Source organism: Typopeltis vanoorti, chromosome 3, assembly GCF_054136105.1.
Source record: "Typopeltis vanoorti isolate ZY-2024b chromosome 3, IOZ_Tvanoo_1.0, whole genome shotgun sequence".
NCBI classification, from domain to species: domain Eukaryota; kingdom Metazoa; phylum Arthropoda; class Arachnida; order Uropygi; family Thelyphonidae; genus Typopeltis; species Typopeltis vanoorti.
In genome coordinates, this window is record NC_143551.1 from 35,505,302 (window position 1) to 35,533,017 (window position 27,716).

Consider the following 27,716-nt stretch of genomic DNA (forward strand, 5'->3'; position numbering starts at 1 on the left):
AGTTTGTGCCTGAAATAACTTCAGGATATACAAGTTGCGCAGTCCTGAAGTTACTTCAGGTGCAAATTTTGTTTGCTTACATTTGGATAAAGGATTAAACCAAGAATATAATTTCTTGTCATCTTTAATTTATTAATCTGTAATGTTCGTCATAGCTATTGTTAGCTTTGGTTATAATTTTTATACAAGGACCACTTTTCCATTTTCTTTGTCAGTTGACTGTTCTAATGACTTGAAAAATTCCTCCATTCCTTCCTTACAAGAACTTTCTGTGGGACTATAGGCACAAATAAGTTTCATTGTCCATTTCCACATTTCGATGTTTGCCCACATAACTCTACTTGAAACTGCTTTCTAATCAAGAAGTTTATTTTCATGTTTGATGTTGAATGATTTTGCTACTCCTTTCTTTCCTTGATCATCCTGAATATAACATCCTAAACTTATTGTTAAGTAAGATCTCCCCTTCTGTTGTCTTCTTTGTCTCCATAATGCCAATTATGTCCTTGTGGTACTTTTCCAGTTCTTCTCTAAATTTGATTTTCTTCTATTAAAAATCCTTATACTGATGGTTCATATCTTCAGTTCTTGTGACATTGGATTTATTCTTCTTCTAGATATAGAGTGGATACTTGAACCTGTAGCTGACTTGTCTGTTCATCCTAGTTTTCTGATGAAAACAGTGAGCTTTTTTGTTTAACTAGGTGATGCCCCAGCCAGCATGAATCATCTTCCTGTTGTAACACTATATTCATTTGTGGTTTAAGCCAATAGAGAGTACAATTTGGTCTGCTAAGCAGGGCCGTATTCATGGGTGTGCAAACTGTGCAGTGGCACAGGGCCTGCAAAGTGCAAAAAATTGAAAAAAATAAAATCAATTAATTTTTTAAATTATTATATAAATTAATATTGTAATTATTATATAAAAAAATTATTATATAGAAAAATATATGTATATAATTTTACAACTAGCTATTGCTGTTATAGTAAGCAAAATAAGATTGTAGCACGAGAGCGGTAGTATTTGGACGCATGTTAGTCCGAAAGTACGGAAACAAAGAAAGATATGTGAGAGTGAAAGTGAGAAGAATGACAGTGAAAGTTGGACGTATGTTGGACCGAAAGTACGGAAACAAAGAAGGATGAATGAGAGGGAAAGTGAGAAGAGAGGGTCGAGAGTTAGAAAGTTAGAAAGATTTAATGATAGAGTGAATGTGTCGCGAGGTTCAGAAGGTGAATTGGATTGGATGAAGCAAGAAATGAAATGGATGCGGAATGAAATTAAGAGAATGCAGGTCAAAACTATTAAAATAAATCATGATGGCATGAAAGAGTTAACAAAAGATGAGCGAGTGGCGTTGTATGGCGACTCCATTATTAAAGGTGTACTAGAGGATAAAATGCACAAGGTATGTTTTCCAGGCGGTAAAATGAGTAGAGTGATTGAGGCATTGAACATGAGGCGGGAACGAGCAAAAGAGTTAATTGTATTAATTGGAACAAATGATTTGAGAGAGAACAAAGAGCATGTCAAAATGAATGTCAGGAGACTGCTTGGAAAGATAAAGGAGAATAGTGTGACAGGAAGGGTGGTCAGTGTGTTGCCTAGGTATGATTGTGGTGAAATGAGGCGGAGAGCAAGGATTATGAATGATATTCTGGCTGAAATGTGTGAGGAGATGGGAGTACAGTTTGTTAATGTGTGGAATGAGTTTGAGGGACGAAGTGAGCTGTATGGGAGCGATGGACTGCATTTGAGTGGTTATGGTGTGAGTCGCTTGGAGAGACTGCTGCTGGAAGGTAGAGAAGTGAATAGAGAGAATGAATCAGATCAAGAGGGGAGTGATGTGGAAGAGCAGGAGAGTAAGACAGGAGAGATTGAAGGAGTGGAAATGAATGTGGAAGTGAGTGGTATGAGTATAGATAATGAGAGAATGGGTGTGCAAGAGGAGCAGGGAAACGGGGAGGCTCAGGGTGGACAGGGATACACAGCGTGAGAAAGGTGGATGCTGCAAGAGGAGGTGAGAGAATGTGTAGGCAGGAAAGTAATGGGATGATCAGGGATCAAAAGGAAACAGATGGAATTGCAAAGGGTTCTAAAATGAAGAAGCAGAAAGGGAAATGGCCCCAGTCCAGCATGGAGAGATCACATCGAGTGAGTGGTATCAGTGGAACTAGCTGTAGATCCAGAAATGAGTTGTTGTGTTTGTATACCAATGCTAGAAGTATAAGAAACAAGGCAGATGAAATGGTTGCACTAATTGCGTCTGTGCACCCAGAGATTGTCGGAATAAGTGAGACATGGTTAGATGAGTATGACATCCTGACAGGAATAGAGATGGAAAGGTATGATGTGTTTCGTGAGGATAGAAGGGGTAAAAAGGGAGGGGGAGTGCTATTGATGATAGAGAAAGAGTTATGTCCATACAAGGTAGAGATGCAAGGGGGAAATGGGGCCAGTGGTTTTGAGGCAGTATGGTGTGAGATAGAGGTGAATAGAATCAAATACTTGGTGGGATGTTGTTATAGACCTGGTAATGTGGATGGTGGTGATAGTGAAATGTATAGTCAAATAAGCCAAGCAAATAAGAAAAGGGTGATCATTATGGGTGATTTTAATTATGGCAATATAGACTGGAATGAAGAGATAGCAACTGGAAGTAAAGAAAATGAGTTTCTTGAGTTTTTGAGGGATAACTACCTCAGACAGTATGTAACAGAGGGCACAAGAGGATTAAGGGTCTTGGATTTGGTCATCTCATCGGAGGATGTAATTATCAATGAGGTATCAAATCATCCACCAATTGGTGAAAGTGACCATGAGGTGATTACTTGGGTGGTTGCCAGCAGTGCAAGGACCCCTGTGAAAAAAGGGTATATGTGGAACTACAAGGGGGGTGATTATGAAGAGCTCAGGAGACAGCTTGCAGGTGTAGCATGGAATGAGGAGTTAGCTGGAAAAGAGATCAATGCAGCTTGGGGGATTTTCAAAAAATATTTAGTGGATGCAATGTCTAAATGTATACCACGGGTGAGAAGGTTAAATAAGTTAGGTGTGAGATGGATGAATAAAGAGATTAAGCATGCAATACAGAGAAAAAGGGCATTGTGGAGGCAGCATAAGAGAAGTGGAAGTAACCAATTTCATGAGTTCTACAAAGACCAGGCAAGGAGAGTGACTTGGTTGGTGAGAGTAGCTAAAGAGAGGTATGAACAGCAGTTAGCTAATGAAGCTAAAAAGAATCCTAGGGAGTTCTTTCGATATGTAGCCAGCAAAAGAAAGAATGATTATGGAAGGATGACATTGATTGGAGGAAATGGTATAAAGACAGCTGTTGCAGAATGTGTGGTGGAGATACTTAATGAGCAGTTCATAAAGATCTTTCAATCTTGTGAATGTGACTTCATGGAGAGATTAAGAGCAGTTGATGATGGGGAGGAGAGACTGACTGTAAGTGAGCAAGAGGTGTTTGGGGAGTTGAGTAAACTAGATGTAAATAAGGCTGTGGGACTTGATAATATATCACCACGTATTCTGAAGGAATGTGCCAGAGAGTTGACACCTGCCTTGACATATTTTTTTAATACGAGTCTTGCACTTGGTCAAGTCCCTAAAGAGTGGAAGGAGGGCAAGATTGTGCCACTTCATAAAGGAGGTGATCGAACTCAAGCATCAAACTATAGGCCTATCTGTGTGTCGGGTGTTGTGGTTAAGTTGTTGGAGAAGCTTGTGAGAGCTAGAATCCAGAGTTGGGTTGACAACAATGGTATAATCTTTGATGGACAGCATGGATTTGCTAAAGGGAGGTCGTGTTTTAGTAATCTACTTACTTATTACAATAAAGTGACTGCTTCCTTGGACAGAGGAGAAGGATACACAGTAATATACTTGGATTTCGCAAAAGCTTTTGATAGAGTGCCTCATGATAAGTTGACAGTCAAACTAGAGCAGATGGGGTTGGATATTAGATTAGTGCATTGGATTGGAGACTGGCTATCTGATAGGTATCAACAAGTTGTGTATGGGGGTGCAATATCCAGGAAAAGGAAAGTCACTAGTGGAGTGCCTCAGGGATCTGTTTTAGGGCCATTACTATTTAACTTGTATATTAATGATATTGGCGAAGATTTGGATGGAGATATTCAGTTGTTTGCAGATGATGCAAAGTTGGGAAGAACCATAAAGAGTAGTGAAGATGTTGTGGCCTTGCAAGAAGACTTGAATAAATTGAGTGATTGGGCAAGCAAATGGGGGTGTGAGTTCAATGTTGCAAAATGTAAGGTTTTAAAATTTGGAAAACAAAGATGGGATGCAGAATTTATGCTTGGTAAGAATATATTGTTGGAAGTAGAGGAAATAAGAGATCTGGGAGTGATAGTGGATAAAGATCTAAAATTTAGGGGTCACATCGCCAAAATTGTGAAGACAACACAAAGACTTCTGGGAATGATGAGGAGGACACTGACGTGTAGAAGTAGGGAGATTCTTGTTCCATTGTATAAGGCTTTGATTAGGCCACACATGGACTATTGTGCCCAGATTTGGTCACCTGGTTTTCAGAAGGATGAGGAGATGTTGGAAAGGGTCCAAAGGCGACTGACTAAGGTAGTTTCTGACCTCTGGAATGTCGAGTATGAGGAAAGATTGAAAAGATGTAATTTGCAGAGACTAGTGGAGAGAAGGAAGAGGGGAGATATGATAGAGACCTACAAGTTGGTAAGGGGTTGCTATAGGATCAATGGTGGAGAAGTTCTACAGCGAATAGTGGGAGATCAGGGGAGAACCAGAGGTCATCCCTGGAAACTGTATAAAGAGGGTGTGAGTAGGGGAGTGAGAGGCAGGTTTTTTTCGTGCAGAGTTGTGAATGATTGGAATGCCTTGCCTGAGAGTGTGGTGTCTGCAAGGAGTTTGAATGTGTTTAAGACCCGGTATGATGAGATGTGTGTGAGATAAAAGGACCTCCTAGATGAGTCTTTGACTCCATGAGGTCTTGTTTAATAATAATAATAATAATAATAATAATAATTTGAAACTACTCTAAGATACATAACAATATCGTACAACATAGTGTTAAATAGGGAAAAGTGCATTTTAAAACAGATGTTTTTAATAATTTTAATGAGGTTTTTGATTTTAGTTTATGATTTTATGAACAAGTATATACACGTACTGTCATGGCAATTTTTTTATGTGACATTACTTGCAAAACATCTTAAAAAATATATTTTGTAAACTTGGTTTAGGTTAGCCGACATCAGAATTTTTCTTCAATAGCAGATTTCAATCTATATTAGATTTATTTATTTTCTAATATTATCTATTTTAGATATATTTTATTTATCAAGTAAGTAATTTTGTTTTAATTTATTAACTTATTTTATAATTAAATCTAGCATATTTAATTCTAGAGTACGACTAGTCATGAGAGAGATTATTATGGAAGAAAATACCCAAGTGGGCATGATAAACGAAAGCAAAAACAAGAAAAAGAAGCGGCTGAGGAATGTCAAAGAAATTGACTGTTTAAATTTATGAAGTTGAACTCATATTTGTTTAGATATATCAATTGATAATGGGAGTTCTGAAATAACTACAAACAGTTCTTCAGCTTCAACATTAATTAATAATGAGAGTTCTCAAATACTCAAAGGAAGCGGAGAACATGACGCATTCGGTCAAACAATGAGTATTGAAGATCCTAAACCTGAGACACCTGAGGAAGGTGAACTATTTACTATTGATGATCCAGCAACATGGCCCAAAATTTTGAACAACACAACACTAACACAAATCGTACAGCATGGTCCACCGTCTCCTCCGACTGAAAATGATTTTCCAAAAGATGACAACAAGAGGTCTTTTTCCACGGCTCACTATGTTAGGACAATTGCAAATGGAGAGAAGCCATCTTCTGTTTTGCTTGTATATTCAAACTCTTCCAACTCTATTTTTTGTTTTTGTTGCAAATTATTTTCTTCTGATGATAATTTTTTATCTAATAATGGCTTTTCTGACTGGCGACATCTAAGCGAAAGATTAAGGTTGCACGAACGAAATCCAGTGCACATGAAATGCATGTATTCATGGACACAAATGGAATGTAATTGAAAAAATCACAATACAGTTGATCAGGCAAATCAAAATGTCATAAAATTTGAAGCAGAATGGTTAAGAAATGTTTTAAGACGAATAGTAGCAGCAATTCTTTATTTATCTGAACATAATTTAGCTTTTAGAGGTAATTTTGAAACTTTGTAAACAGTCCATAATGGTAATTTTTTTGGAATCATAGAATTAATTGCAGAATTTGATCTACTTTTAAAATATCATTTAATGTGATGTTCGTAAAAAAATTATATGCAAGAAACAAAATTCGTATCTATCACCCATTGTGCAAAATGAATTAATTGTCGATATGGGAACCAAAATTCAACAAAATATTGGAAATATGATACGACAGGCAAAGTACTATTCAATAATTCTTACTTGTATTCCTGATGTTAATCATCAGGAGCAAATTTCAGTAATTTTTAGATTTTTACATATATTTGAAGCAGATATTGAAATTCGTGAACACTTTTTGATGTTTTTAGCAACTAATGACACTATTGGTAAAGGTATATATGAAAATATAAAATCACTTTTGAATAAATTAAATCTTAAATTGTCAGATTGTAGAGGGCAAGGGTATGATAACGGAGCGAATATGAAAGGAGTATATAAAGGAGTCCGTGCTTACATTTTAAATGAAAACGAAAAGGCATTTTATACTCCTTGTGCCTGTCATAATTTAAATTTGATTTTAGGGGATGTCGCAAAATCATCAATTATAGCAATAAATTTTTTTAATGTTATACAAAAAATATATACATTATTTGCTGCCTCAGCTCCACGTTGGGACATATTAAAGAAATTTGTTAAACAATTAACTCCAAAACCATTATGTAATACAAGATGGGAATGCAAAATAGAATCAGTTAGAGCTGTACATTTTCAAATTAAAGAATTTTTAAATGCACTAAAAGAATTATTTAAAACTGCATCAGATAATACTATCAAAGTAGAAGTGGTTTCAATATATGAACAAATAGATTCATTTGAGTTTATACTAAGCCTAGTAATTTGGTATGAGCTTTTGTCAAAAGTTAATTTAGTAAGTAAAGTGTTACAAAATGCAAAAATTCCCATAGACGTAGCAACCAAGCATATTAAAGAGTTAGTGAAGTACTTTGAAGAGCAGAGAATATCAGGATTTGATAGCTGTTTTGAGATTGCTAAAGAACTGTCAAATCTATTAGAAATAGAAATTAAATTTAAAGAAAGTCGAGTACATCGAAGAAAAGTATTTTTTGATTATGAAACGCCTGATGAATCACACATAGGTGATAAAGATAATTTTAGGATAAATTTCTTTTTTGTAATTTTAGATACTGGTTGGGACATCAACTCAGACATTCACCTTCATTGCTCTTTCTCTCTACAGATGAACTAATTCACACATAGGAAGCGCAAGAAAATGGCTTTAGCAATACATAAGCAAACTTAATTTTTGAAGATGAGACTCGTGAATCATCTGACATTTACCATTTGGCATAAAACAGAACAACTTGGCTCACTTGCATCTAATAGACTGTCTCCATGAGTGTTTGTTATATGAATATTTTTGTATACATTTTCCTATACTAATGAATAAATGATGATGAATTTTACCTAGAATTTTTGTCTTTATGTTCCAGTTTTCCACTAGAAGCACTTATATATGTGGAACAAAAGAGTATATGGCTCCAGAAATAGTATTACCCCATGGCTATGGTAAGTGTTATTAATTAGAGATGCCACAGAAAAAACTGAAAAGTCCCATTTTATCTAACTAAATATTTTGTATCATGCTATTGTAATAGTTGCTAGCACACAAATATGTATGTATTATTATTATTATTATTATTATTCAGGCCTCCAAGGAGTCAAAAGACTCATCGAGGGAGGTCCTTCCTAAGACATAAAGTCTGTCAAGACTCATCGAGGGGAGGTCCCCCCCCCCCCCGAGAAACACAAAGTTTATCATACCACTCTTTAAAGTCACTGACCGTTCTCGCTCCCACCACTCCATCAGGCAATGCATTCCACGGCTCAACCACCCTCCACACAAAGAAACCACTCCTTACCCTCTTGCTCACAGTTTCCTTTCGTAACGTCCAGGGATGGCCTCTTGTCATCACTCCTTCCCGCTGATCAACCAAGCGAAAGAACTCCCCAGTGTCAACCGTGTAACCACCTCTCAACAGTTTAAAAGTCTCAATCATATCACCTCTCCTTCTTCTATCCACCAAACTCTGCAGTCCACATTCTCTCAGCCAATCCTCATAACTATCCTTGTACAGTCCTGAAACCATCTTTGTCATCCGTCTTTGTATCCTTTCCACAGTTAATTTATCCCCTTCAAATCCTTGGGACCAAATCTGAGAACAATAGTCCAAGTGTGGTCTGATCAGAGACTTATACAATGGAATGATAACCCTCTTATCTCTGCAGGTCAGTGTCCTTCTCATAATAGCAGCAATCCTCTGTGTTACCTTCACCACCTTTGCAATATATCCCCTAAACTTCAGGTTTCTATCAATCATCAACCCCAGATCTCTTGTCTCCCCTACGTCCTCCAGTATAACTCCTCCCATAGAGTATGCAGCATCCCATCGATGTTTCCCAAACCTCAAGACCTTACATTTTGCTGCATTAAACCGACAAACCCATTCATTTGCCCATCTATCTAGCTTATTTAAATCCTCTTGCAGGGCTACCACATCTGCGCTATTACTAATAATCCTTCCCAGGACATCATCCGCAAACAACTGAATATCCCCCTGCAATCCACTGGCTATGTCATTGATATAAAGGTTAAACAATATAGGTCTAATATAGGTCAATATAGATACTGAGCCCTGTGGGACCCCACTTGTAACCCTCTGCCTCCTGGAAACTGCTCCACCATACACAACTCTCTGATACCTATCAGACAGCCAATCCTGAATCCAGTTGACCAATCTGACATCCAGACCCATGTGCTGCAACTTAAATATCAGCTTATCATGTGGCACCCTGTCAAATGCCTTCGCCAAGTCTAAGAAAATTGCAGTATATGCCTTTCCCTCATCTAATGCTCTTGTAACTTTATTATAAAAGGCTAGCATATTGCTAAAACAAGAGCGTCCTTTCACAAATCCATGTTGATTCTCACAGATAACATTACCCTCATCCGCCCAATGCCGTACACGGTCCCTCACCACTTTCTCCAAGATCTTAACAACTACTGATGACACACAGACTGGCCTATAATTAGACACTTCCAGTCTGTTACCACCCTTATGCAATGGCACTATCTTACCTTCCTTCCATTCCCTGGGCACCTTTGCCAAAGCCAGACTTTCATTGTAAAGCCACGTTAAAGGTATTGTCAATTCGCTAACACATTCTCTCAAAACTCGTGGCGAAATACCATCCAGTCCCACAGCTTTACTGACATCCAGAGTACTCAGTATCTGAAACACACTCTCCTCCTGTACCTCCAGACATCGTACCAGTCCTATCCCTCTAGCATTAAAACTGACTCCTCTAGGATGAAATACTCCAATAAAGTGTTCATTGAACAATTTCACTATGTCCTCTGCATCAGTCACTCTATTCCCATTTTTATCCCACAATATCATTCTTCCACAGTCATTTCTCCTCCTACTGGCCACATAGCTAAAAAATTCCCTAGGATTTTCTTTGGATCTTAGGGCCAATCTCCTCTCATATTCCAGTTTCGCTTTCCTTACCACACGAGTCACTCTTCTGGCCTGTGTCTTATATTCTTCACCCATCCTCTCTTCACCTGTCTCCTTATATCTCTTCCATAGCCTCTTTTTCGCATGCAGTTCCTGTTTAATATTGTTTGTCATCCACTTTACTCCAAATTGCGCCCTCTTCTTCACTCGTGGTATACAACTTACCATTGCTGATAACAAATATTCTTTCACAATTTCCCACGCACTGGTGATATCCCGGCCGTCCAATTCCTCCCTCCATGGAACTTCCCGAAGTTGACGTCTAAGACTATTGTAATCACCTGCCTTATAATTTCACATAAGTTCCTGTCTCTTTGATACTCCTGCATGTCTATTCATTTTCCATGTCAACACCATATGGTCACTCTCTCCAACTGGTGGGAGAGACGTCAACTCAGTTATTATCAACTCTTCTGATGCTATAACCAAATCCAAAATTTTTGAACCTCTTGTTCCCTCTGTTACATGTTGCCTAAGACATTTGTCCCTCAAGAATTCTAGAAATTCCATTCCCCTATTGTTACATGCATCTTCCTCTCTCCAATTTATACTACTGAAGTTAAAATCTCCCATAACAATCATTCTTCTTGCACTTGCCAAACTTAGCTGTCTAAACATCTCCTGGTCCCCATCCTCTGTGCTCCTGGGTCTGTAGCAACATCCCACTAAATATCCTGTCTTGCCTACCTCTACCTCACACCATACGCTCTCAAAATCATTTGTCTCACTTCCTTCCAAATTCTCCACTCTTAGAGGACATAGGTCATCACTTATCATAAGCAGCACCCCACCACCACGCTTTCCCCTCCTATCCTGATGAAAAATGCTATACCCAGCGACTTCTATTCCTGTTTTTATATCCCCTTCTGTCAACCACGTTTCAGTGATCGCAATAATTTTTGGCCAGGCTGATGCTATCTGTGCCACCAATTCCTCTCCCTTATTCCGGATACTCCTGGCATTAGTATACAGCATATAAATGCCATTGTTTCTATACCCAGCCTTATCCCTTCTAGACTCCACTGGGCTCAGTGTTACCTGACATTGTCTCCCTTCTCCCAAGTATCCATTCCCACAAGAGGCCACCCCTGCTATCATCCTCCCTGGGACACACTGACTCGTTCAGAACAGCAATCTCTCCAGATGCCTACGTCCTTCCTCATTCAAATGTAAACGGTCTCTCGCATACAACTCCTCTCTTTCCTCAAACGCACTCCAAGCATCCACATATACCAGTCCTCTCTTGTCACACATTCTCGCTATTATGCCATTCAATATCACCGCTCTTCTGCTCAGCTTATCATTATCATACCTAGGCAACACGCACACTATTTTTCCTCTCTCTGTCTTCTTCCGTACAGTCTCAAGCAAAAATCTCATATCTCTCACTGCCCGACTTACATTACCACTCAAGTCATTCGTTCCTACCATCACAATCATCTCATCCACCCTTTCACCTCTCTTAATTGCCATAGCCACCCTTTCTATTGTTCCTCCTGGCAAACACTCCTCACTCATCCTATCTTGAACACCACGGATCATTGAGTTGCCATACATTATACCTCTTACCATTCCCTCACTCCTATTGTTTCCATTCTCTCCTCTTCTTTCATTCCCATACCTCTCTCTTCTACTGTTTCCATTCTCTCCTCTTCTAGCACTCCCATACATCTCTCTCATTCCCCTCTCTCCTACTGTTTCCATTTTCTCCACTTCTAGCACTTCCATATCCCTCTCTCATTCTGTCTCTCCTACTACTGTTTCCATCCGCTCGTCTTCTAGCATTCCCATACCTCTCTCTCATTCCATCTCTCCTACCGTTTCCATTCTCTCCTCTTCTAGCACTTCCATATCTCTCTCTCATTCTGTCTCTCCTACTGTTTCCATCCTCTCCTCTTCTAGCACCCCCATACCTCTCACTCATACTCCCTAAATTCTCTCTCTCTCCTACTCTGATTCGCCTTGCATTTATCTCTTCCATTCTCCTAATCTTATCTTTCATACTTCTGCTCTCATTCACTAGACATTCCACCTCCTCTTTCAACTCATCTATCTCCCTCTGCAGGTCAGTCACTCTTAATCTAAAATTTTAATCTTAATCTATTATGAAATAGATTATTTCATAATAAATTTATTACGAAATATGAACAGTTGGTCTACAGATCTACAATGGAGATTGAAGTCGTTGCATCCAGTGACACCAGGATTATACGATTCTCCTAAAGCGGAGTCCCTCTTCACCCCATAGTAGATGGAAGAAATTATCCAACCTACTGTCTAAACACCTTGCCCATCTCCTAAAAGATCATATTCGAAACTCAGATACTTACATAAAGAATTCAAAGCACTTTGAATTCTTTGTGTAAGAATATCTTACAAGAATATCTGTTTCAAAAATTGAAAAACATCTCTATTTTTGAAACAGATATTCTTGCCAACCTGGAGGGGTATCTTTATTCACCAACATCCCAGTAGAAGTTATCAACATTTTACACAATTTGTATCCTCAAGATACTGCTAACCTCTTCAGTCATTGCCTTAAATCAAACTTCTTTAAATGGAATGATACTATATATGAATAACTAACTGGCTTGGCTATGGGCAGTCCCCCCTATCTCCTCCGTGCACAGATCTATTCATGGAGAAACTAGAAAATGACATCCTTTCCCAATTAGACCCTAATCCATTAGTATGGTGGAGGTATGTTGATGACATTTTTATAATTTGGAGAAACACTAAAACAGTGCTTTTTGACTTTCTAACAAAGATAAATTCCTTCCATCAGAAAATCAAATTCACCTTGGAACTTGAGAAGGATAGACAACTACCATTTTTAGATACCCTAATCAAAAAAACAAGCAGATAGGCACATCAACCTTAAAGCCTACCGTAAACTAGCCCAACTGGACATTATCTTCACTTCTCGTCTACTCACCACATTTCTCAAAAACTCAGCATCATACACATGCTCAAAAATAGAGCCACCAGCATCATATCAGAAGAAAAAGACCTCCAGGATGAATTAACTCATATGTCACAGACCTAGGTAAACAACGGCTTCCAAGAAATTTATTTAAAAAGATACTTCATAGCAACCCCACACAACAACAATCTGCCAAGACTCAATATAAATCCTCAATTGCCATTGTCAAAAAAGATTGCAACACTCTTTGAACCTTTTGAAATTAGAGTAACTTTCAAACTGATCAAGACGATCCAAAACATATTAAGATCACCAAAAATGTCTTCTTCAAATACGCTGGAGTATACAACATCCCTTGCTCTTGTGGTTTAAACTACATAGGTCAAACATCAAGAAGGCTTGAAATAAGAAAAAAGGAACATGTAGGGGATGTTAAAAACAACAGAATAGATAACTGCAGATTAGCCCTCCACTTCTTCAACACAAGCCACACAATTGAATGGGATAAAAGTTCCATACCTTATCCAGAAGATGATTTCTGGTGTTGCAATTTCAAAAAAGCCACAGTGGTTCTCCTCTCTGAAAGCAGCCTAAACAGTCCTGCTTAACATATGGAAAACCCTAATAAGATCACTAAGTTTGCCAGAATTTATTTTGCTGCAAACTACAGAGCGTGCACACACAAAATAACTAATGAAACACACACTCCATGCACATGATGTTATGGGTCTTTTTAATTTTGTTATATTTTATACGTTTGTTCTATGTACTAGCAACTTTGAGTTGCCTTTACCGTTTTGTATGTCCTGAAGAAGCCAAACAGCCCAGTTGGTGAAACTTGTTGGCATAATTTATCATTAAATTCATTGTTCCATAAAAAAACCAGTGTAATCTTATTCTAATGATATATGTAGTTGATCGACCTGAGCTGCTAACAAAGATGAATATTAGTAGTAAGAAAGGATTATATTGTGTTTATTTCATTACCTATACTGATTTTTAAGTTGGCTGTTGAAATTTTTTTTTTTTTTTATGGTAATCTTTTGTTAGAATGTTATCATCTCTGTATTGTATCAATCATGTTCATCATGTTAGCCATCAGTTCTAATATGTTGGCATGCAGCTTGCCACCATTTAAAGACTACACTATTCATAGAATATTTGAGGATTTCATAGCTTGCTATGCATGTGACATGTACATATCCCATGGTTTAAAAATGTGGTAGGTGAGGAACAGGAATGTGTGTGTGCATGAAATGTAGGCAGCAGGGAGGCTGGGAGACTTGAGTATTTCAATCTCAGGATTCAGAAGCAGCAGTGCAGATAATGCTTCAGAAACAGGTGAATGTCAGTTTGTGGACACCAATGGTATGTTAGAGCAAAGAGAATGTGAATGATGTACATATGGATTTGATCTTGAGCAGTGTCGCAGAGGGAGATGGTTTATCTGATGGCCATGATTGTGTGTGTGTATGGATGTCAGTTGAAAGCAGGAAGTAGAGAGAGAGAGAGAGAGAGAGAAATAGAACTGCTGAGAAAGGAGATGGATGGCACAAAGACAGTTGAGGAGGGAGAATGTAGAGATTTGGAGGCTGTAGAGGTTGGCTTGTGTGAGGAGGAGGAGAATAGGTGTGAGAGAGCAAAGAAGATACAAAAGTGAGAGAATGGGGAGCTGATGATGTCACCATTATAATATGTAATGACAAAGAAATGAAAGTAATCCATATATCACATAGACTATATTTGAGCAAAATTAAACTCTGTGCAAACTACTGGCCTGTAGGCAGACAAATGGAAGTTTAGAACCAAACCTTCAATTAAATGCACCTGGTCATATTATTATTATTATTATTCAGGCTTCCATGGAGTCAAAAGACTCATCGTGGGAGGTCCTTTCTAAGAAACACAAGTCTATCAAAACTCATCAAGGGAGATCCCTCCTAGGAAACACAAAGTCCATCATACCACTCCTTAAACGCATTGACCGTTCTTGCTCTCACCACTCTATCAGGCAATGCATTCCATGGTTCAACCACCCTCCATGCAAAGAAACCACTCCTCACCATCTTTCTCACAGTTCTCTTTCGTAACTTCCAGGGATGGCCCCCTTCTTTCAGCCAAGCGAAAGAAGTCCCCAGTGTCAATCCTGTAACCCCCCTCTCAACAATTTAAAAATCTCAATCATATCACCTCTCCTTCTTCTATCCACCAAACTCTGCAGTCCACACTCCTTCAGCTGATCCTCATAACTAACATTGTACAGTCCCGACACCATCTTTGTTATCCGCTTAATTTATCCCCTTCAAATCCTGGGGACCAGATCTGAAAACAATATGAAGGATAAAAATACTTAAGTATGCACCCTTGACAACACTCAATTCTATGATATGCTTAACTAGACACAAACTGTACAATCACTTCAAACAGGTGCTAGGATAATGGAACAGTATTTGTGTAACTTCTTTGCCAAGAAGAAGAATTGTAATCATCAACAGATGGCTGCACATGTGCACACCTTGAAAATACTGATATCCCCCTGAAGACTTTCTTCATCACTTCAAAATGGCAATGAACATTTCCTCTGGAACAGAACCAACTGTACAGGGACAGCTTACTCAGCACTTTGCAAGCCACTCAGTAAGGGAGGCCAGAGCTTGATCTCCCTTGAAAACATAATCACATCTTTCAGTATCCTCTTTCTCCTCAAGACGCTTTAGACAAGTCAGACTTATGCAATGACTTTCAGTCACATTATGAAAGCATCTCTACCAGATGACTCATGCTAACCACAATCCTCCAATACTGCACCATTGCCTTCCAAACTGCCTTCACTTTACTGAATACTGAGATGCTCTACAATGCTGGAAAACCACAAAACCTCATCACACACACACACACACACACACACACACACACACACTGACAGGTTATTATTCCCCTTTATAAGGCTTTGATACTTTCACATTTAGATACTGTGGTCAGGTCTGGTCACCTGGATTCCTTGGAAATGAGGAGGTTATGGAGAGGGTTCAGAGGAAAGTGACTAAGTTGGTGAGTGATGTAAAAAATGCTTCCCTACATTGATAGATTGAGAGCTTGTGGATTGCAGAGGTTGGTTGATAGGTGGAGAAGAGGGAATATGAAAGAAACGTTTAAATTACTAAAAGGTTTTATAAGATTGATGCAGGGGAAATGTTTCAGCTGTGTGATAGTGATGGAAGAACAAGAGGTCATCCCTGGAAATTAAGGAAAAGTGTGGTTAACAAGGGTGTGAGAATGAGGTTTTTTCACCTGGAGGGTGGTGAATGAGTGGAATGCATTGCTTGACTCAGTTGTGAGTTTTTTGGCTGTAAATGAATTCAAGAAGAGATATGATAGATATTGTTTTGATAGTTTGGGTCTCCCACAATGAGTCTACTGACTCCCATTGAAATGCCCATAATAATAATAATAATAATAATCACCAGAATCAGCTGTGCTTACAAAACCACTGTTCTCAAACACAAACATAGCAACTCCTACAACTGGCCAATACCTTCTTTTCCCTATGTGGAACATAAGAGAGATCGCCTGACCTAGAACCAAGATCTTCAAATGCCTACTGCTGAAGACACTCAAAGCAAAAAAAAAAAAAAACAGGTACAAACCATTATAAAAGCCTTTCCAGGTTTTTATAACTTACTCTTCATCATACCTCAGTGAATCACCTCTGGAAAGCCCCATGAACTCACCTTTCAACTTGTGTCATCTGAAACTTCCAACTTCAAATATACCACTTCTTCATGTCAGCACCTCCAATCTCACCTCTTGCATATTCATCCTCATCTTCATCTTCTTCCTCTGCAAATTTACATATCACTCAGTTTTCAGTGATATCTCCCACGCAAACAAAGCATAAGAGACCAGATGCAGACATAAAAGAGGCTATGCACAAAATCTTGCCCACTCCTACTAAACTCTACAAATTCCAACTTAGAGGAATCAGTTTTTGTCTCTTATGCAACATCTCAGATATCTTGGAATACACATATTTGACCTGTCCTACAAACAAAGCATTACCACACGTGTGTACTTGACACTGTCTCTAATATCCGTAGTAACTTCTTCTTCATTTGTTCCAAGATCATCTATAGCTCCTACCTTAAACATAGAAGGAATGACTGACACCAGTTAATCACTGAGTTGGAGCAACACTTCATTTGGAACTTACACATGAAACTACAAGGCTCTCCCTTTAATATCACAAGGAAAGAGAAAGAAATGTAGCCATATTCATTGAAGAGCAGAACTTAACTGTTACTCTTTTCTAGATTGGAGACAATAGTGTATAGTGAAAGTGATCATGAAGTGTAATGTTTCCTCTTTTACAAGAAAGACTGATCCTTTCTCTCATTCTTTTATCATTATTTGTCTCAGTTCTATTGTATGTTTTTAAATTCATTTTTTTTCTTTGTAATATATACAGAGTCCATCAAAAAAAAAAATATATACACTTTAACAGATGTCATCTATGGACTTTTTTCGAAGTTGGATCGAATTATGGTAGCAATGTGTAGGTATGATATTTTCTCAAAAGATGTTATTACTCACAGGAATATTAGCATCAACACGTGACCGGTAGGACAGTCAAACAAAATGGCCAAGGCTTGATTGTCATTCAAGGAATGCAAGACCATTTTAAAGTGGTATTTCAAATTTGAGAATGTTGTTGAAGTTCAACGACAATGGAGGTGTTCTCCTGGGATGCACATTCTCCTGATTTAACACCCTTGGACTTCTACCCATATATATATACATATACAGGGGCAGGTCGAGCATAGGCACTGCAGAACCCCTAATTTTTCTCGATATATAAATACATTTATTAATTTATTTATATTTGCTTGTAATATTTAATTTTATCATCAACAATCCTATACAGTTCTCTTATTTTGTATAAAAAATAATAAAAATCCATCTTGTAGCACTTAGGAGGGCGAAGTATGCTAGCAGCACTGCTTACCACAGTGTCATATTGCTAGTATTTGCGACGCACGCAAGCATATGCACGTCATAGTGAGATGCAAGCTATTAGCATAATGTGGCACTCTCTGTCGCGCAGTTCCACTGTTGTTTATATGCAGTTTGCACCAGTAGTAGAGTGTTCGTAGTGCTTATCGTGTTTTTATCGTATTTTTTCATGTTTAATTTTTAAAACATTTTTACCGTAATTTTGATATTTTATCCAAACACGTATACATCTTACAGTGTGTATATATATTTCGAAAGTTGCAGTACCCCCACAATTTCAAGCTACGAGCTGCCACTGTATATATATCTATATATCTATATATAGATATATATATATATATATATAATAAACAGTTTTTATTTCCATTCACTGAAATGTATGTTTTACCAAGTTTAATAATGTAAAAAAATCAATGTTTATATAATGTTAGTTATAGCACAGAACATTATAATGATATCATGAATAGAAACATATGTTGCAATTTACAACATAAAATGCCATTAAATTATGCAGCTTTCCCAGAAGTTTCCTTTATTTTTCATTATTTCCAGGTTTTGAAGTGGATTACTGGTCTCTAGGAATCCTTATCTACAAATGTCTTACTGGAACAACACCATATAGTATATTTGTAAGCACTCCAGAGGGAATGCATATGGATATTACAGAAGGTATATATATGTGTGTGTGTGTGTGTACACAGCTGCTGCATATTATAATTTTAATGGTACTGTATTCCTTATTGCTGAATTTTTGATAGGTGATCATATATTTTGTTTGATCTTTTATTCTCTTTCTTATGATACATTCAACAGCTGTAATGTGCATGGAGATGCTGAAAAGAAAAATAAACAAAGATTCCTAAAGTCCTAGTTAGCACCCTTTCTGGATATGATTAGTTACGCTGTTGTTGTTTTAAATTATGCTCATAGCAGCTAAATATTTGCATCTAAGTCTATCTCCCTATATATGAGATTGACTAACTCATCTTCAGTTGAAAATCTATTAGCAGTTCCTCACATCCTAGATAGGATTTGAATTCAGGTCTTTCCAACCTAAATGTATTGTTAATACCAAGTAAGCCTGCCAGTTGAAGTTTAGAAGCATGCCTGTTGAAAGAGCACTTTAGATGAAAGAAGGAGATAACTCTCTTTGCATTGAAGTCTTTTTCTTCAATTGTGTATGAAGAAGAAAATCAATGATATAGTTGTTTATTCCAGAGTGGGAGTGGATGCAGTGAAGCTACTGGATAACCATGCAGTTGAAGATGCTACTGCAAACAGCTGATCAATACAATTTTACTACAAAAAAAAATGCGACTAGAAAGGCCCCTTTCTCTCTCTCAAGGGGCCTTTCTAGTCGCATTTTTTTTTTTTTTTGCTTCTGCCCACAAAATGTTTTTTAATGTAAATGTATACTACATTCATTTTGTCAGTGGGCTAAGCATTTTTCTTCTGTTTTTAAAATATTCATTTTAAAATATTATATTTTTAAATAAATATTTAAATTTATTTTTAAAATGTTTTTATTTATTAAGTTTTGTTATTTACATAGTCTGAAAACTTCACTTTTGAGACCAAACATTAAACTTTTTCAGGCCACTTAAGGCCTCCAATTAGCAGGATGGTGGTCTTATACTGACCCTAAGTGATGACAGTCATCCTCCATCTAAAGATTCACAAACGTCCATGTCCATGGCAGGATTCAAACCCACAGCCTGTTAGTTAGGGAGCAGATATGCTACTACTGACCTCTGGAATGTCGAATATGAGGAAAGATTGAGAAGATGCAATTTACAGAGTCTAGTGGATAGGAGGAAGAGGGGAGATATGATAGAGACCTACAAGTTAGTAAGGGGTTGTTATAGGATCAATGTTGGAGAGGTTCTACAGAAAACAGTGGGAGATCAGAGGAGAACAAGAGGTCATCCCTGGAAACTATATAAAGAGGGTGTAAGCAGGAGAGTGAGAAGCAGGTTTTTTGCATGTAGAGTTGAGATGATTGGAATGCCTTGCCTGAGAGTGTGGTGTCTGCAGAGAATTTAATCATCATCATCATCATCATCATCAAATTCCTGCCATGTACCCTCAAGGGGTGTACAGGATATGATAGTACTACATGAAAAAAATTACATCATTACTAACCGCCTATCTACAATTTTCCTCCATCAGTCTGTTACTTGTCAAGACTCCAACATTATCAGATCTTATATTTCTATCGTCTAAGGAACTTTGTACAGTATCAATCCACCCAGTGGTTTGTTGGTAAATTTTTAACAACCAGCTCACTTTATGAAAAATTTGATTCTTCACAAAGTTCTATTGTATCTTCAGATGTCTTTGTTTCTCTTCTTCAAATTTTGTCCTTTTAATGTTTAAGAAGTTCGTTCTATTTCATTTTTTCAACTAACTGCTTTTTCGACCGCAAAACTCAAACCCTGATTAAAATTATTTTAATTATTAAAAAGAAAAAGAAAAAACCGAAATAAAAACATATATTAAAGAAAATTTTCTTATATTACCAACAACTTACCTATTATTAAATAAAATCCTGAACAAAAAAAATGTAAACTAATATTACCACTCGTAGTCGATCAAATGACCAGAGACTGTAGCCGTTTCAATGAATTTTTGTATTTATTGATAGTGCAACAATGTTGCAAGTTCTTGGAAATTCGCTGAAAAATAAGGCATTATTGTTTATTCACATACCCAGTTCGAAGTTTTGATAACGTGTTTGTGTTTTAATGAATACGGACATTGTTTAGTAAATAAAATCGTTTCCAAATTCTCGTTCATAAATTGAGTTTATGTTTACGGAATTCTCCTTTATGCATTTATTTTGGATAATAATAATATATGTAAGTGTTTATTATAAATTTCAAAATATTTACGAGAAAAAGTATATACCACCATTCATCATCTATCCTTCCATAAAGAATTTTAATAACCGGCTCGCCTGAATTAAAAACATTAACAACCGGCTCGCTTAATTTGAAAAATTTTCACAGCAGACTCGCACGAGCCAGTCCCAACACACCACTGAATCCCTACCTATATCTTGGTCTTCCTCTGAGTCATTTTGCTGCCAACCTGGCAGAGAACACTTGTTTTGCTAATCTTTCTTCGCCCATTCTGTTCAAGTGACCATACCACCTGAGATTAGCTCTGCTAACGCATTCCTAGATGCTGACAATGTCAAGTTCTTTCCTAACATCCTCGTTTTTAATATGATATTGCCATTGGTGCCATCTGTTCATGCCTCTGATCTTTCTCAGGACGCTCATATCTGCGATCTCTAGTCTTTGGTCAAGTGTTTTACTTCTGACTCAGCTTTCAGATCCATAAGTTAAAACTGGTTTGAGCGCTGTCTTGTATACAGCTAATTTAGTGTTCCGACTAATTTCTCTTTTATTACATATGAATTTATTCAATTGACTTCCCACCATACCCATCTATATTTCTATATTTAATTAACCATCTTCAGTAAAAATCGTGCCTAAGTAGCTGAAATGTTTTACTTGTTCTGAGGTTCTCCATTCACAACACAGTTGACATTTTCAATGATTCTGCCTATTTTCATTGCCTTTGTCTTTTTATTGCTTACCTTCATACCATATCTATTACAACAGTTATTCAATTTAGTCAGAGAATCTTGGAGACTTGTAGCAGATTTATTTATTATTATTATTGTTCCGGGAAACTCCAAGGAGTCGACAGACTCATCGAGGGAGGCCCTAACATCATGTCAAGAACAACTATTCAACATTCACACAGTATCTATCATACCTTGCCTTGAACTCATTCACGGTCGTAGCACCCACAACAGACTCTGGAAGCTTATTCCACTCATTTACCACTCTCCAAGTAAAGAATCTAGCTCTAACACCCTTGTCAACCACGCTCTTGCCCAGCTTCCATGCATGGCCCCTAGTCCTCCCACCACCAGTCATATTTTCAAAAATATCTTCTGGATCAATCTTATAAAAACCCTTCAGTAATTTGAATGTCTCAATCATATCACCCCTCCTTCGCCTATCGTCCAATTTCTGCAACCCACAAATCTTCAACCTATTCTCATAAGGTTCATTCCACAGACCTGCTATCATCTTGGTCACTCGTCTCTGGACCCTCTCCACTTCCTCCCCATCACGAAGAAACCCTGGTGCCCATAGCTGGGCACAGAAGTCCAGATGGGGTCTTATCAAGGCTCGATACAGAGGAACAACAACTTGTTCGTCTCTGCATGTTAAAGTATTTTTCAGAAGCCACGTGATTTGGTGAGCTGTTTTAGTTACTTTTGCAATGTGCCCCCTAAACTTCAACTCCCTCTCCACCAACACTGCCAAATCCCTGGCCTCATCAATCTCCTGGAGTACGGTTCCACCAATGCGATATACTGCTGCTATTCGTTTCACCCCAAAGTGCATAACATTACACTTTGCCACATTAAATTGAAATCCATTTTTCCTAGCCCAGTCCTCCAAACTATCCAAATCATCCTGTAAAATTTTGACATCCTGTGCACTCACAATTGCTCTACCCAACTTTGCATCATCAGCAAACAAGTGAACACTTCTTCTCAGATCCTTTCCAATATCACTGATGAACAAATTGAAAAGCAGTGGTCCAAGAACAGAGCCCTGTGGCACGCCACTAGTCACAAGACATCTTTTAGACTCCACTCCTGAATAAACCACTCTTTGATATCTCTCCTTCAACCACCCTCCTATCCATCTCACCAACCCTATATCTATACCCATCTGCTCCAGTTTACTGATTAGGGTTCCATGTGGTATCCTATCAAAGGCCCTGGCAAGGTCCAGTAGTATCACTGTAAAGCCATTACCCGTATCCAGTTCAGCCGTCACTGTGTTATAAAACGTGAGCAAGTTACTGAGGCATGATCTACCCTTCACAAAACCTTGTTGTCCCGCATACAATATCCCATTTTCATCTATCCAATCCTGTATTCTTTTCTTGACTAATTTCTCTAAGACTTTGACAATAATTCCTGATATGCTAATCGGTCGGTAATTTACAACAGCAGTCTTGGAACCACCTTTATGCAGTGGAACTATTTTCCCCTCTTTCCACCCGCTCGGGACTAACCCAGACCCGAGACTCAAATTAAACAAAATGGTCAAGGGTACTGACAATTCTTTAGCTGCTTCTCGTACAACACGAGTTGGTATACCATCCACAGATGTATTGACATTGAGGTTATGCAATAGACTACTCACCTCCACTTCATTAACCACAATTCCCGTATAATCTACTGGTTTCTTCGTTTCTGCAATGTCACCACCTGGATGATATACTTTTGCAAAGTGCTCACTCAGTAACTCAACTATCTCAACTGATTCAGTTACCTCCCTACCATCGGCATTCTTTAAAATCAATCTGCCATGTATATTTTTCCTTTTACTTGCTACATATCTAAAAACCTGTTTAGGATTCTCTTTAGCCTGCATGGCCAATGTTCTTTCGTAATCCTTTTTTGCTTTTCTTACCACACTCGTCACCCTTCTGGCCTGCGCTTTATACCGTTCATGTGCCTGCCGGTCACCCTTCTCCTTAAATTCCCTACATAGTTGTTTCTTTTTTTGCAGCTCAAGCTTAATGGTGTTATTCATCCATTTAACTCCTACTTGATTTATTATTCGGACTCTAGGTATACAGTCAGCCATTGCTTCATGCAAGCACTTCTTAACTACCTCCCATGCACTATCAACTTCTGGTCCTTGCAGTTGTACATGCCATGGCACTGAACCAATCATACTCCTAAGCTTGTCATACTTTCCAGCCCGATAATTCCACATGTACCCTGTCTTAATTGAAAATTCTACACCTTTAGCCACCTCCCAAGTTAAGACCCTATGATCACTCTCACCGATTGGTGGCAATGTGGTCATATTTGTTACAGCCAAATCCTCCGATGTAATTACTAGGTCAAGCACTCTCTGACCCCTAGTATTTTCCATTACATGCTGTCACAGATAGTTATCCCTTAATAACCGCATAAAATCCAGTTCCTTCCTCTCTTGTGTCCTCTCCTCACTCCAATCAATGCGACCATAGTTGAAATCTCCCATAATAATCACCCTCCTTCCACCCATTTCTTCTATTTGCTTGTGCATACTGTCACCACCATCTTTTCCATCACCTGGTCTATAGCAGCACCCAATTGTATATTTAGTTCTGCTAGCCACAATCTCACACCAAATGGCCTCAAATGTGCTCTTTTCTCTATCTTGCAATTCAACTTCTACTCTCCTTGGCTGTAGCTCATCAGCTATCATCAACAATACTCCTCCCCCCATTTTATTCTCTCTGTCATTCCTGAACACACTATACCCATCACATTCATTCCCACTAGTTATATCATCTACAGTCAGCCATGTTTCACTAATACCTATAACCTGTGGTCTGGAAGTGCCAACCATGGCCAAAAACTCTTCCTTCTTGTTCCTAATACTCCTAGTATTAGTGCACATGAATTTAAGACCCTCATTAGCCCCAACCCTACCTTGATGCCTTATATTAACTATCCCACTCAGATTTGTTGTCCTTATTTGCTCTGGCATATTATATTCATTCTTACATTCAACTGCCTCCATAAGGACTGTATATCTACTCCACCCCCCTTAACAAATCTAGTTGCCCTGAATTTGCACATCCACTACATTCAGCAACACTTTCTCAAGTCTTCTTACACCGTAACCATTCAAATGCAAGCCATCCATCTTATATAGATCCTTTCGCCCATCAAACTCACTCCACACATCCACAAATTCCACACCACCCGTCATACATAACCCATGCATAAAGTCATTCGCAATTATGGCCCTCCTTTTAAACATTTCACTGTCATACCGTGGCAAAATTTAGAAGTTTAACATCACCCGCATAAAGCAAAGGGCTGACATTAACATCTCCAATTTTGATATTATGTTTAATACCACTTTCCTTCATAATGTGATCCATATAGATAATGAATAACAGAGGGGATAATGTACATCCTTGTCTCACACCAGGTTTAACATTAAACCACTTCCTTCAATTCTAACTGCTGACTTACAACTCAAAGAAAGACTAAGTATTGCTTGATATAATGCCCCCTTAACACCACATAACTGTAGCGTATTGAATAGCTTCTCTCTTGGTACCATGTCATATGCTGCCTTTTCCAAATCGACAAAACTTAAATACAGATCTTTGTTATATTCCTGTGCTTTCTCGACTATTTGTCGTAAAGTGAAGATCTGATCCTGACAGCCTCTATTTGCCCTGAATCCAGCTTGCTCTTCCACAATTCTTCTCAACCGTTTCTCAAGTATACTTGCATAGATCTTGCCAGGAACACTCAGTAGGGAAATACCTCTGTAATTCTCACATTCAGTTTTATTTCCCTTTTTATATATGGGTACTATGAGAGCTCTACTGCAATCATCAGGAATTCGTCCCTCTGTCCAGGCTTTCTGAACTATGCAGTGCAGCCACTGTAAGACTCTTATACCACCATGCTTCAACATTTCTGGTCGAATATCATCTACTCCTGCTGCCTTTCCACATTTCAAGCCTTTGATGGCTTTTTTCTACTTCAAGTATGGATATGTATTCCTGCCTGCATGCCTGGTCAGTGTTTTTTACCACTGTGCTGTCATCACTGCTTGTTTCATTTAGCAGTTTTTCAAAGTAATTTCTCCATACTTCAAGGATATCTTTTTCTCCCATTTTCATGTCACCTTTATCATCTCTAACTCCTTTTACAGCACTCTTTCTCCATTCCTAAGCTTCTTCAACAACCTCCAGAATATTTTGCCACCTTCTTGATATTTATTTTCTGTATTCTTGCCAAAGTCCTCCCATGACTTTTGTTTAGCTAGTTTTACAGTGTTTAGCATTCTTGCATTTGTCTCTGTATTCTCTAAGAGCACAAGCTGACTGATTTGCTAGGAACTTTTAATATGCTTTCTTCTTTTCCTTCACTGCCTCTTTAACTTCCTGTGTCCACCATGGAGTTCTAATTTTGCTATCCTTGCAGACAACTTCACCACATGCCTCTCTAGCTGAATCAATCAGAGCTTTCTTCAAGGCTAGCCACTGAATCTCCAAGGTTTGATTCCTGTTCTCAAACTCTTTCATTTTTTCTTCAATAATCTTTGTGTACTTTAGTGTACAGTTCACATCTGAGAGCTGCTCAACTTTTATTCGCTTTAAAACTTTCTTACATGTTATTCTTTTCAATATGAAAATCAATTTTATCCTGCTCAAGACTAAATAGTGATCACTTCCAATTTCAAATCCTTTGTACACTCTGGTGTCCTGCACAAGGGAGAAAACATCACTATCAACAATAACAGTCAATGAAACTTTTTTTATTCCTTGTCTCTTCTCTTCATGCGAATTTGTGCACATTTTTATGTTGGAACATGGTGTTAGTAAAAACTAGTCCATGTCCTGAGCAGAAATCCAACAGATATTTGCCATTATTATTAGCTTTGCTCTTTTCTCCAAATTTTCCCAAAATATTTCTGTATGTCCCACAATCATTTCCTACTCTGCTATTTAGATCCCCAATACGGACCAACTTTTCCTTTATCATTGTGTCAGTTTTTCTAAAGCCTCAAAAAATTCCTCCACTTCTACCTTAGTAGAACCTTCTGTAGGACCATATGCACAAATAAGTCTCATTGTCCAGTTTCCCATTCTCATATTTGCCCACATTACTCTACTTGAGACTGACTGCCATTCAAGAAGATTAGCGTCATATTTTGTGTTGAATACTATGGCTACTCCTTGTTTTCCTTGATTGTCATTGCCTGAATATAACATTTTGTATTTATTGCTCAGAAAGATCTCACCAGTTTTTTTCTTTTTTGTTTCAGTCACCCCTATTATGTCGATCTGGTACTTATCTAATACCTCAGCCAGCTCCATTTCCCATTCAGGCTTCTTATGTTGATAGTACCGATCTTTAACTCTGGCAATGTTGAGTTGGCGTGTGTTTTCAGATTTGTTCCAGTAGCTGACTTTTTGCTGTTCGCCCTGGTTCCCTGGCGAAAACAACGGGAGCCTTGTTTAACTGGGCAATGCCCCAGCCGGCTTGAAATTTTGTCATGTTGTATCATCATTTTTTATTTTGGTTTAACTAATAAGAATACAATTTGGTCAGCTAAATCCCAAATTGCCAGCCTATCCTTGTTCGTTCAGTATCCAAGTAGATACCCAACAGGGTGCACCACGAGAAGGTGAGGATTGGACATTAGGTCAGAAGCCCTAGTCGGTTCTCCGCATTCCTTTAAAGGCTATGTGGAGGTCTCCTCTCAGTTATACAGCTTTGGCCCTTAAGCTATGATGAGCTGTGTGAGTATGATAAAAAGGACCTCCTAGATGAGTCTTTGGCTCCATGTGGTCTTGAGTAGTAATAATAATAATAATCACTTGGCTAAGATGTAAAGCATTCTTCTGTGAAACTTCAACATGCATCATTTCACAGATAAGAAGTGGAAGAACTTATAGTCCATGAATAATATGTGTAAGCTAAAGATGAAGAAAAGAAAAGAGAAGAGGCCTGTTATCTTTTTTTTAACATTTTTTTCTTTGAGAAAGCACTTAAATGAGAAAATACATTCTGGAGAATATAGGACCAAGTTCTGTGAGATTTGTTACTGGACTGTGTATGGTGTTGATCAGCTGCTATTGAAAGAATAGGAATGATAAATGCTAGTTCAATAGAACAGTATCTATAGAAAACATAATATAAAAGTAGAATGCTGAGGAAAACAACAGTTGAAATGAATCTCTGAAAAAAAAAAAAACAGATCATAATTATCTGAATTCTCTTTTAGTCAGATCAAGAATTTTTAGAAGCCATGCTAAATATGAGAACAATATTCCAGGGTGTGGAGGTATGGGTGTGTGTGTGGGGGGGGGGGGGTATAGGATATGTTCAGGT

General features: G+C 38.0%; 1 protein-coding gene across 1 annotated transcript in view; it reads left to right on the forward strand.

Annotated features, from left to right (window-relative positions):
- The window catches only part of LOC150108044 (protein kinase C iota type-like), a 203,758-nt gene that overhangs the window by 142,329 nt on the left and 33,713 nt on the right, over positions 1-27,716 (forward strand). The window contains exons 8-9 of the mRNA XM_090415541.1: positions 7,738-7,813; positions 18,311-18,427. Coding sequence (XP_090271667.1) covers positions 7,738-7,813; positions 18,311-18,427 — 193 coding nt within the window. The remainder of the gene's footprint in view (positions 1-7,737; positions 7,814-18,310; positions 18,428-27,716) is intronic.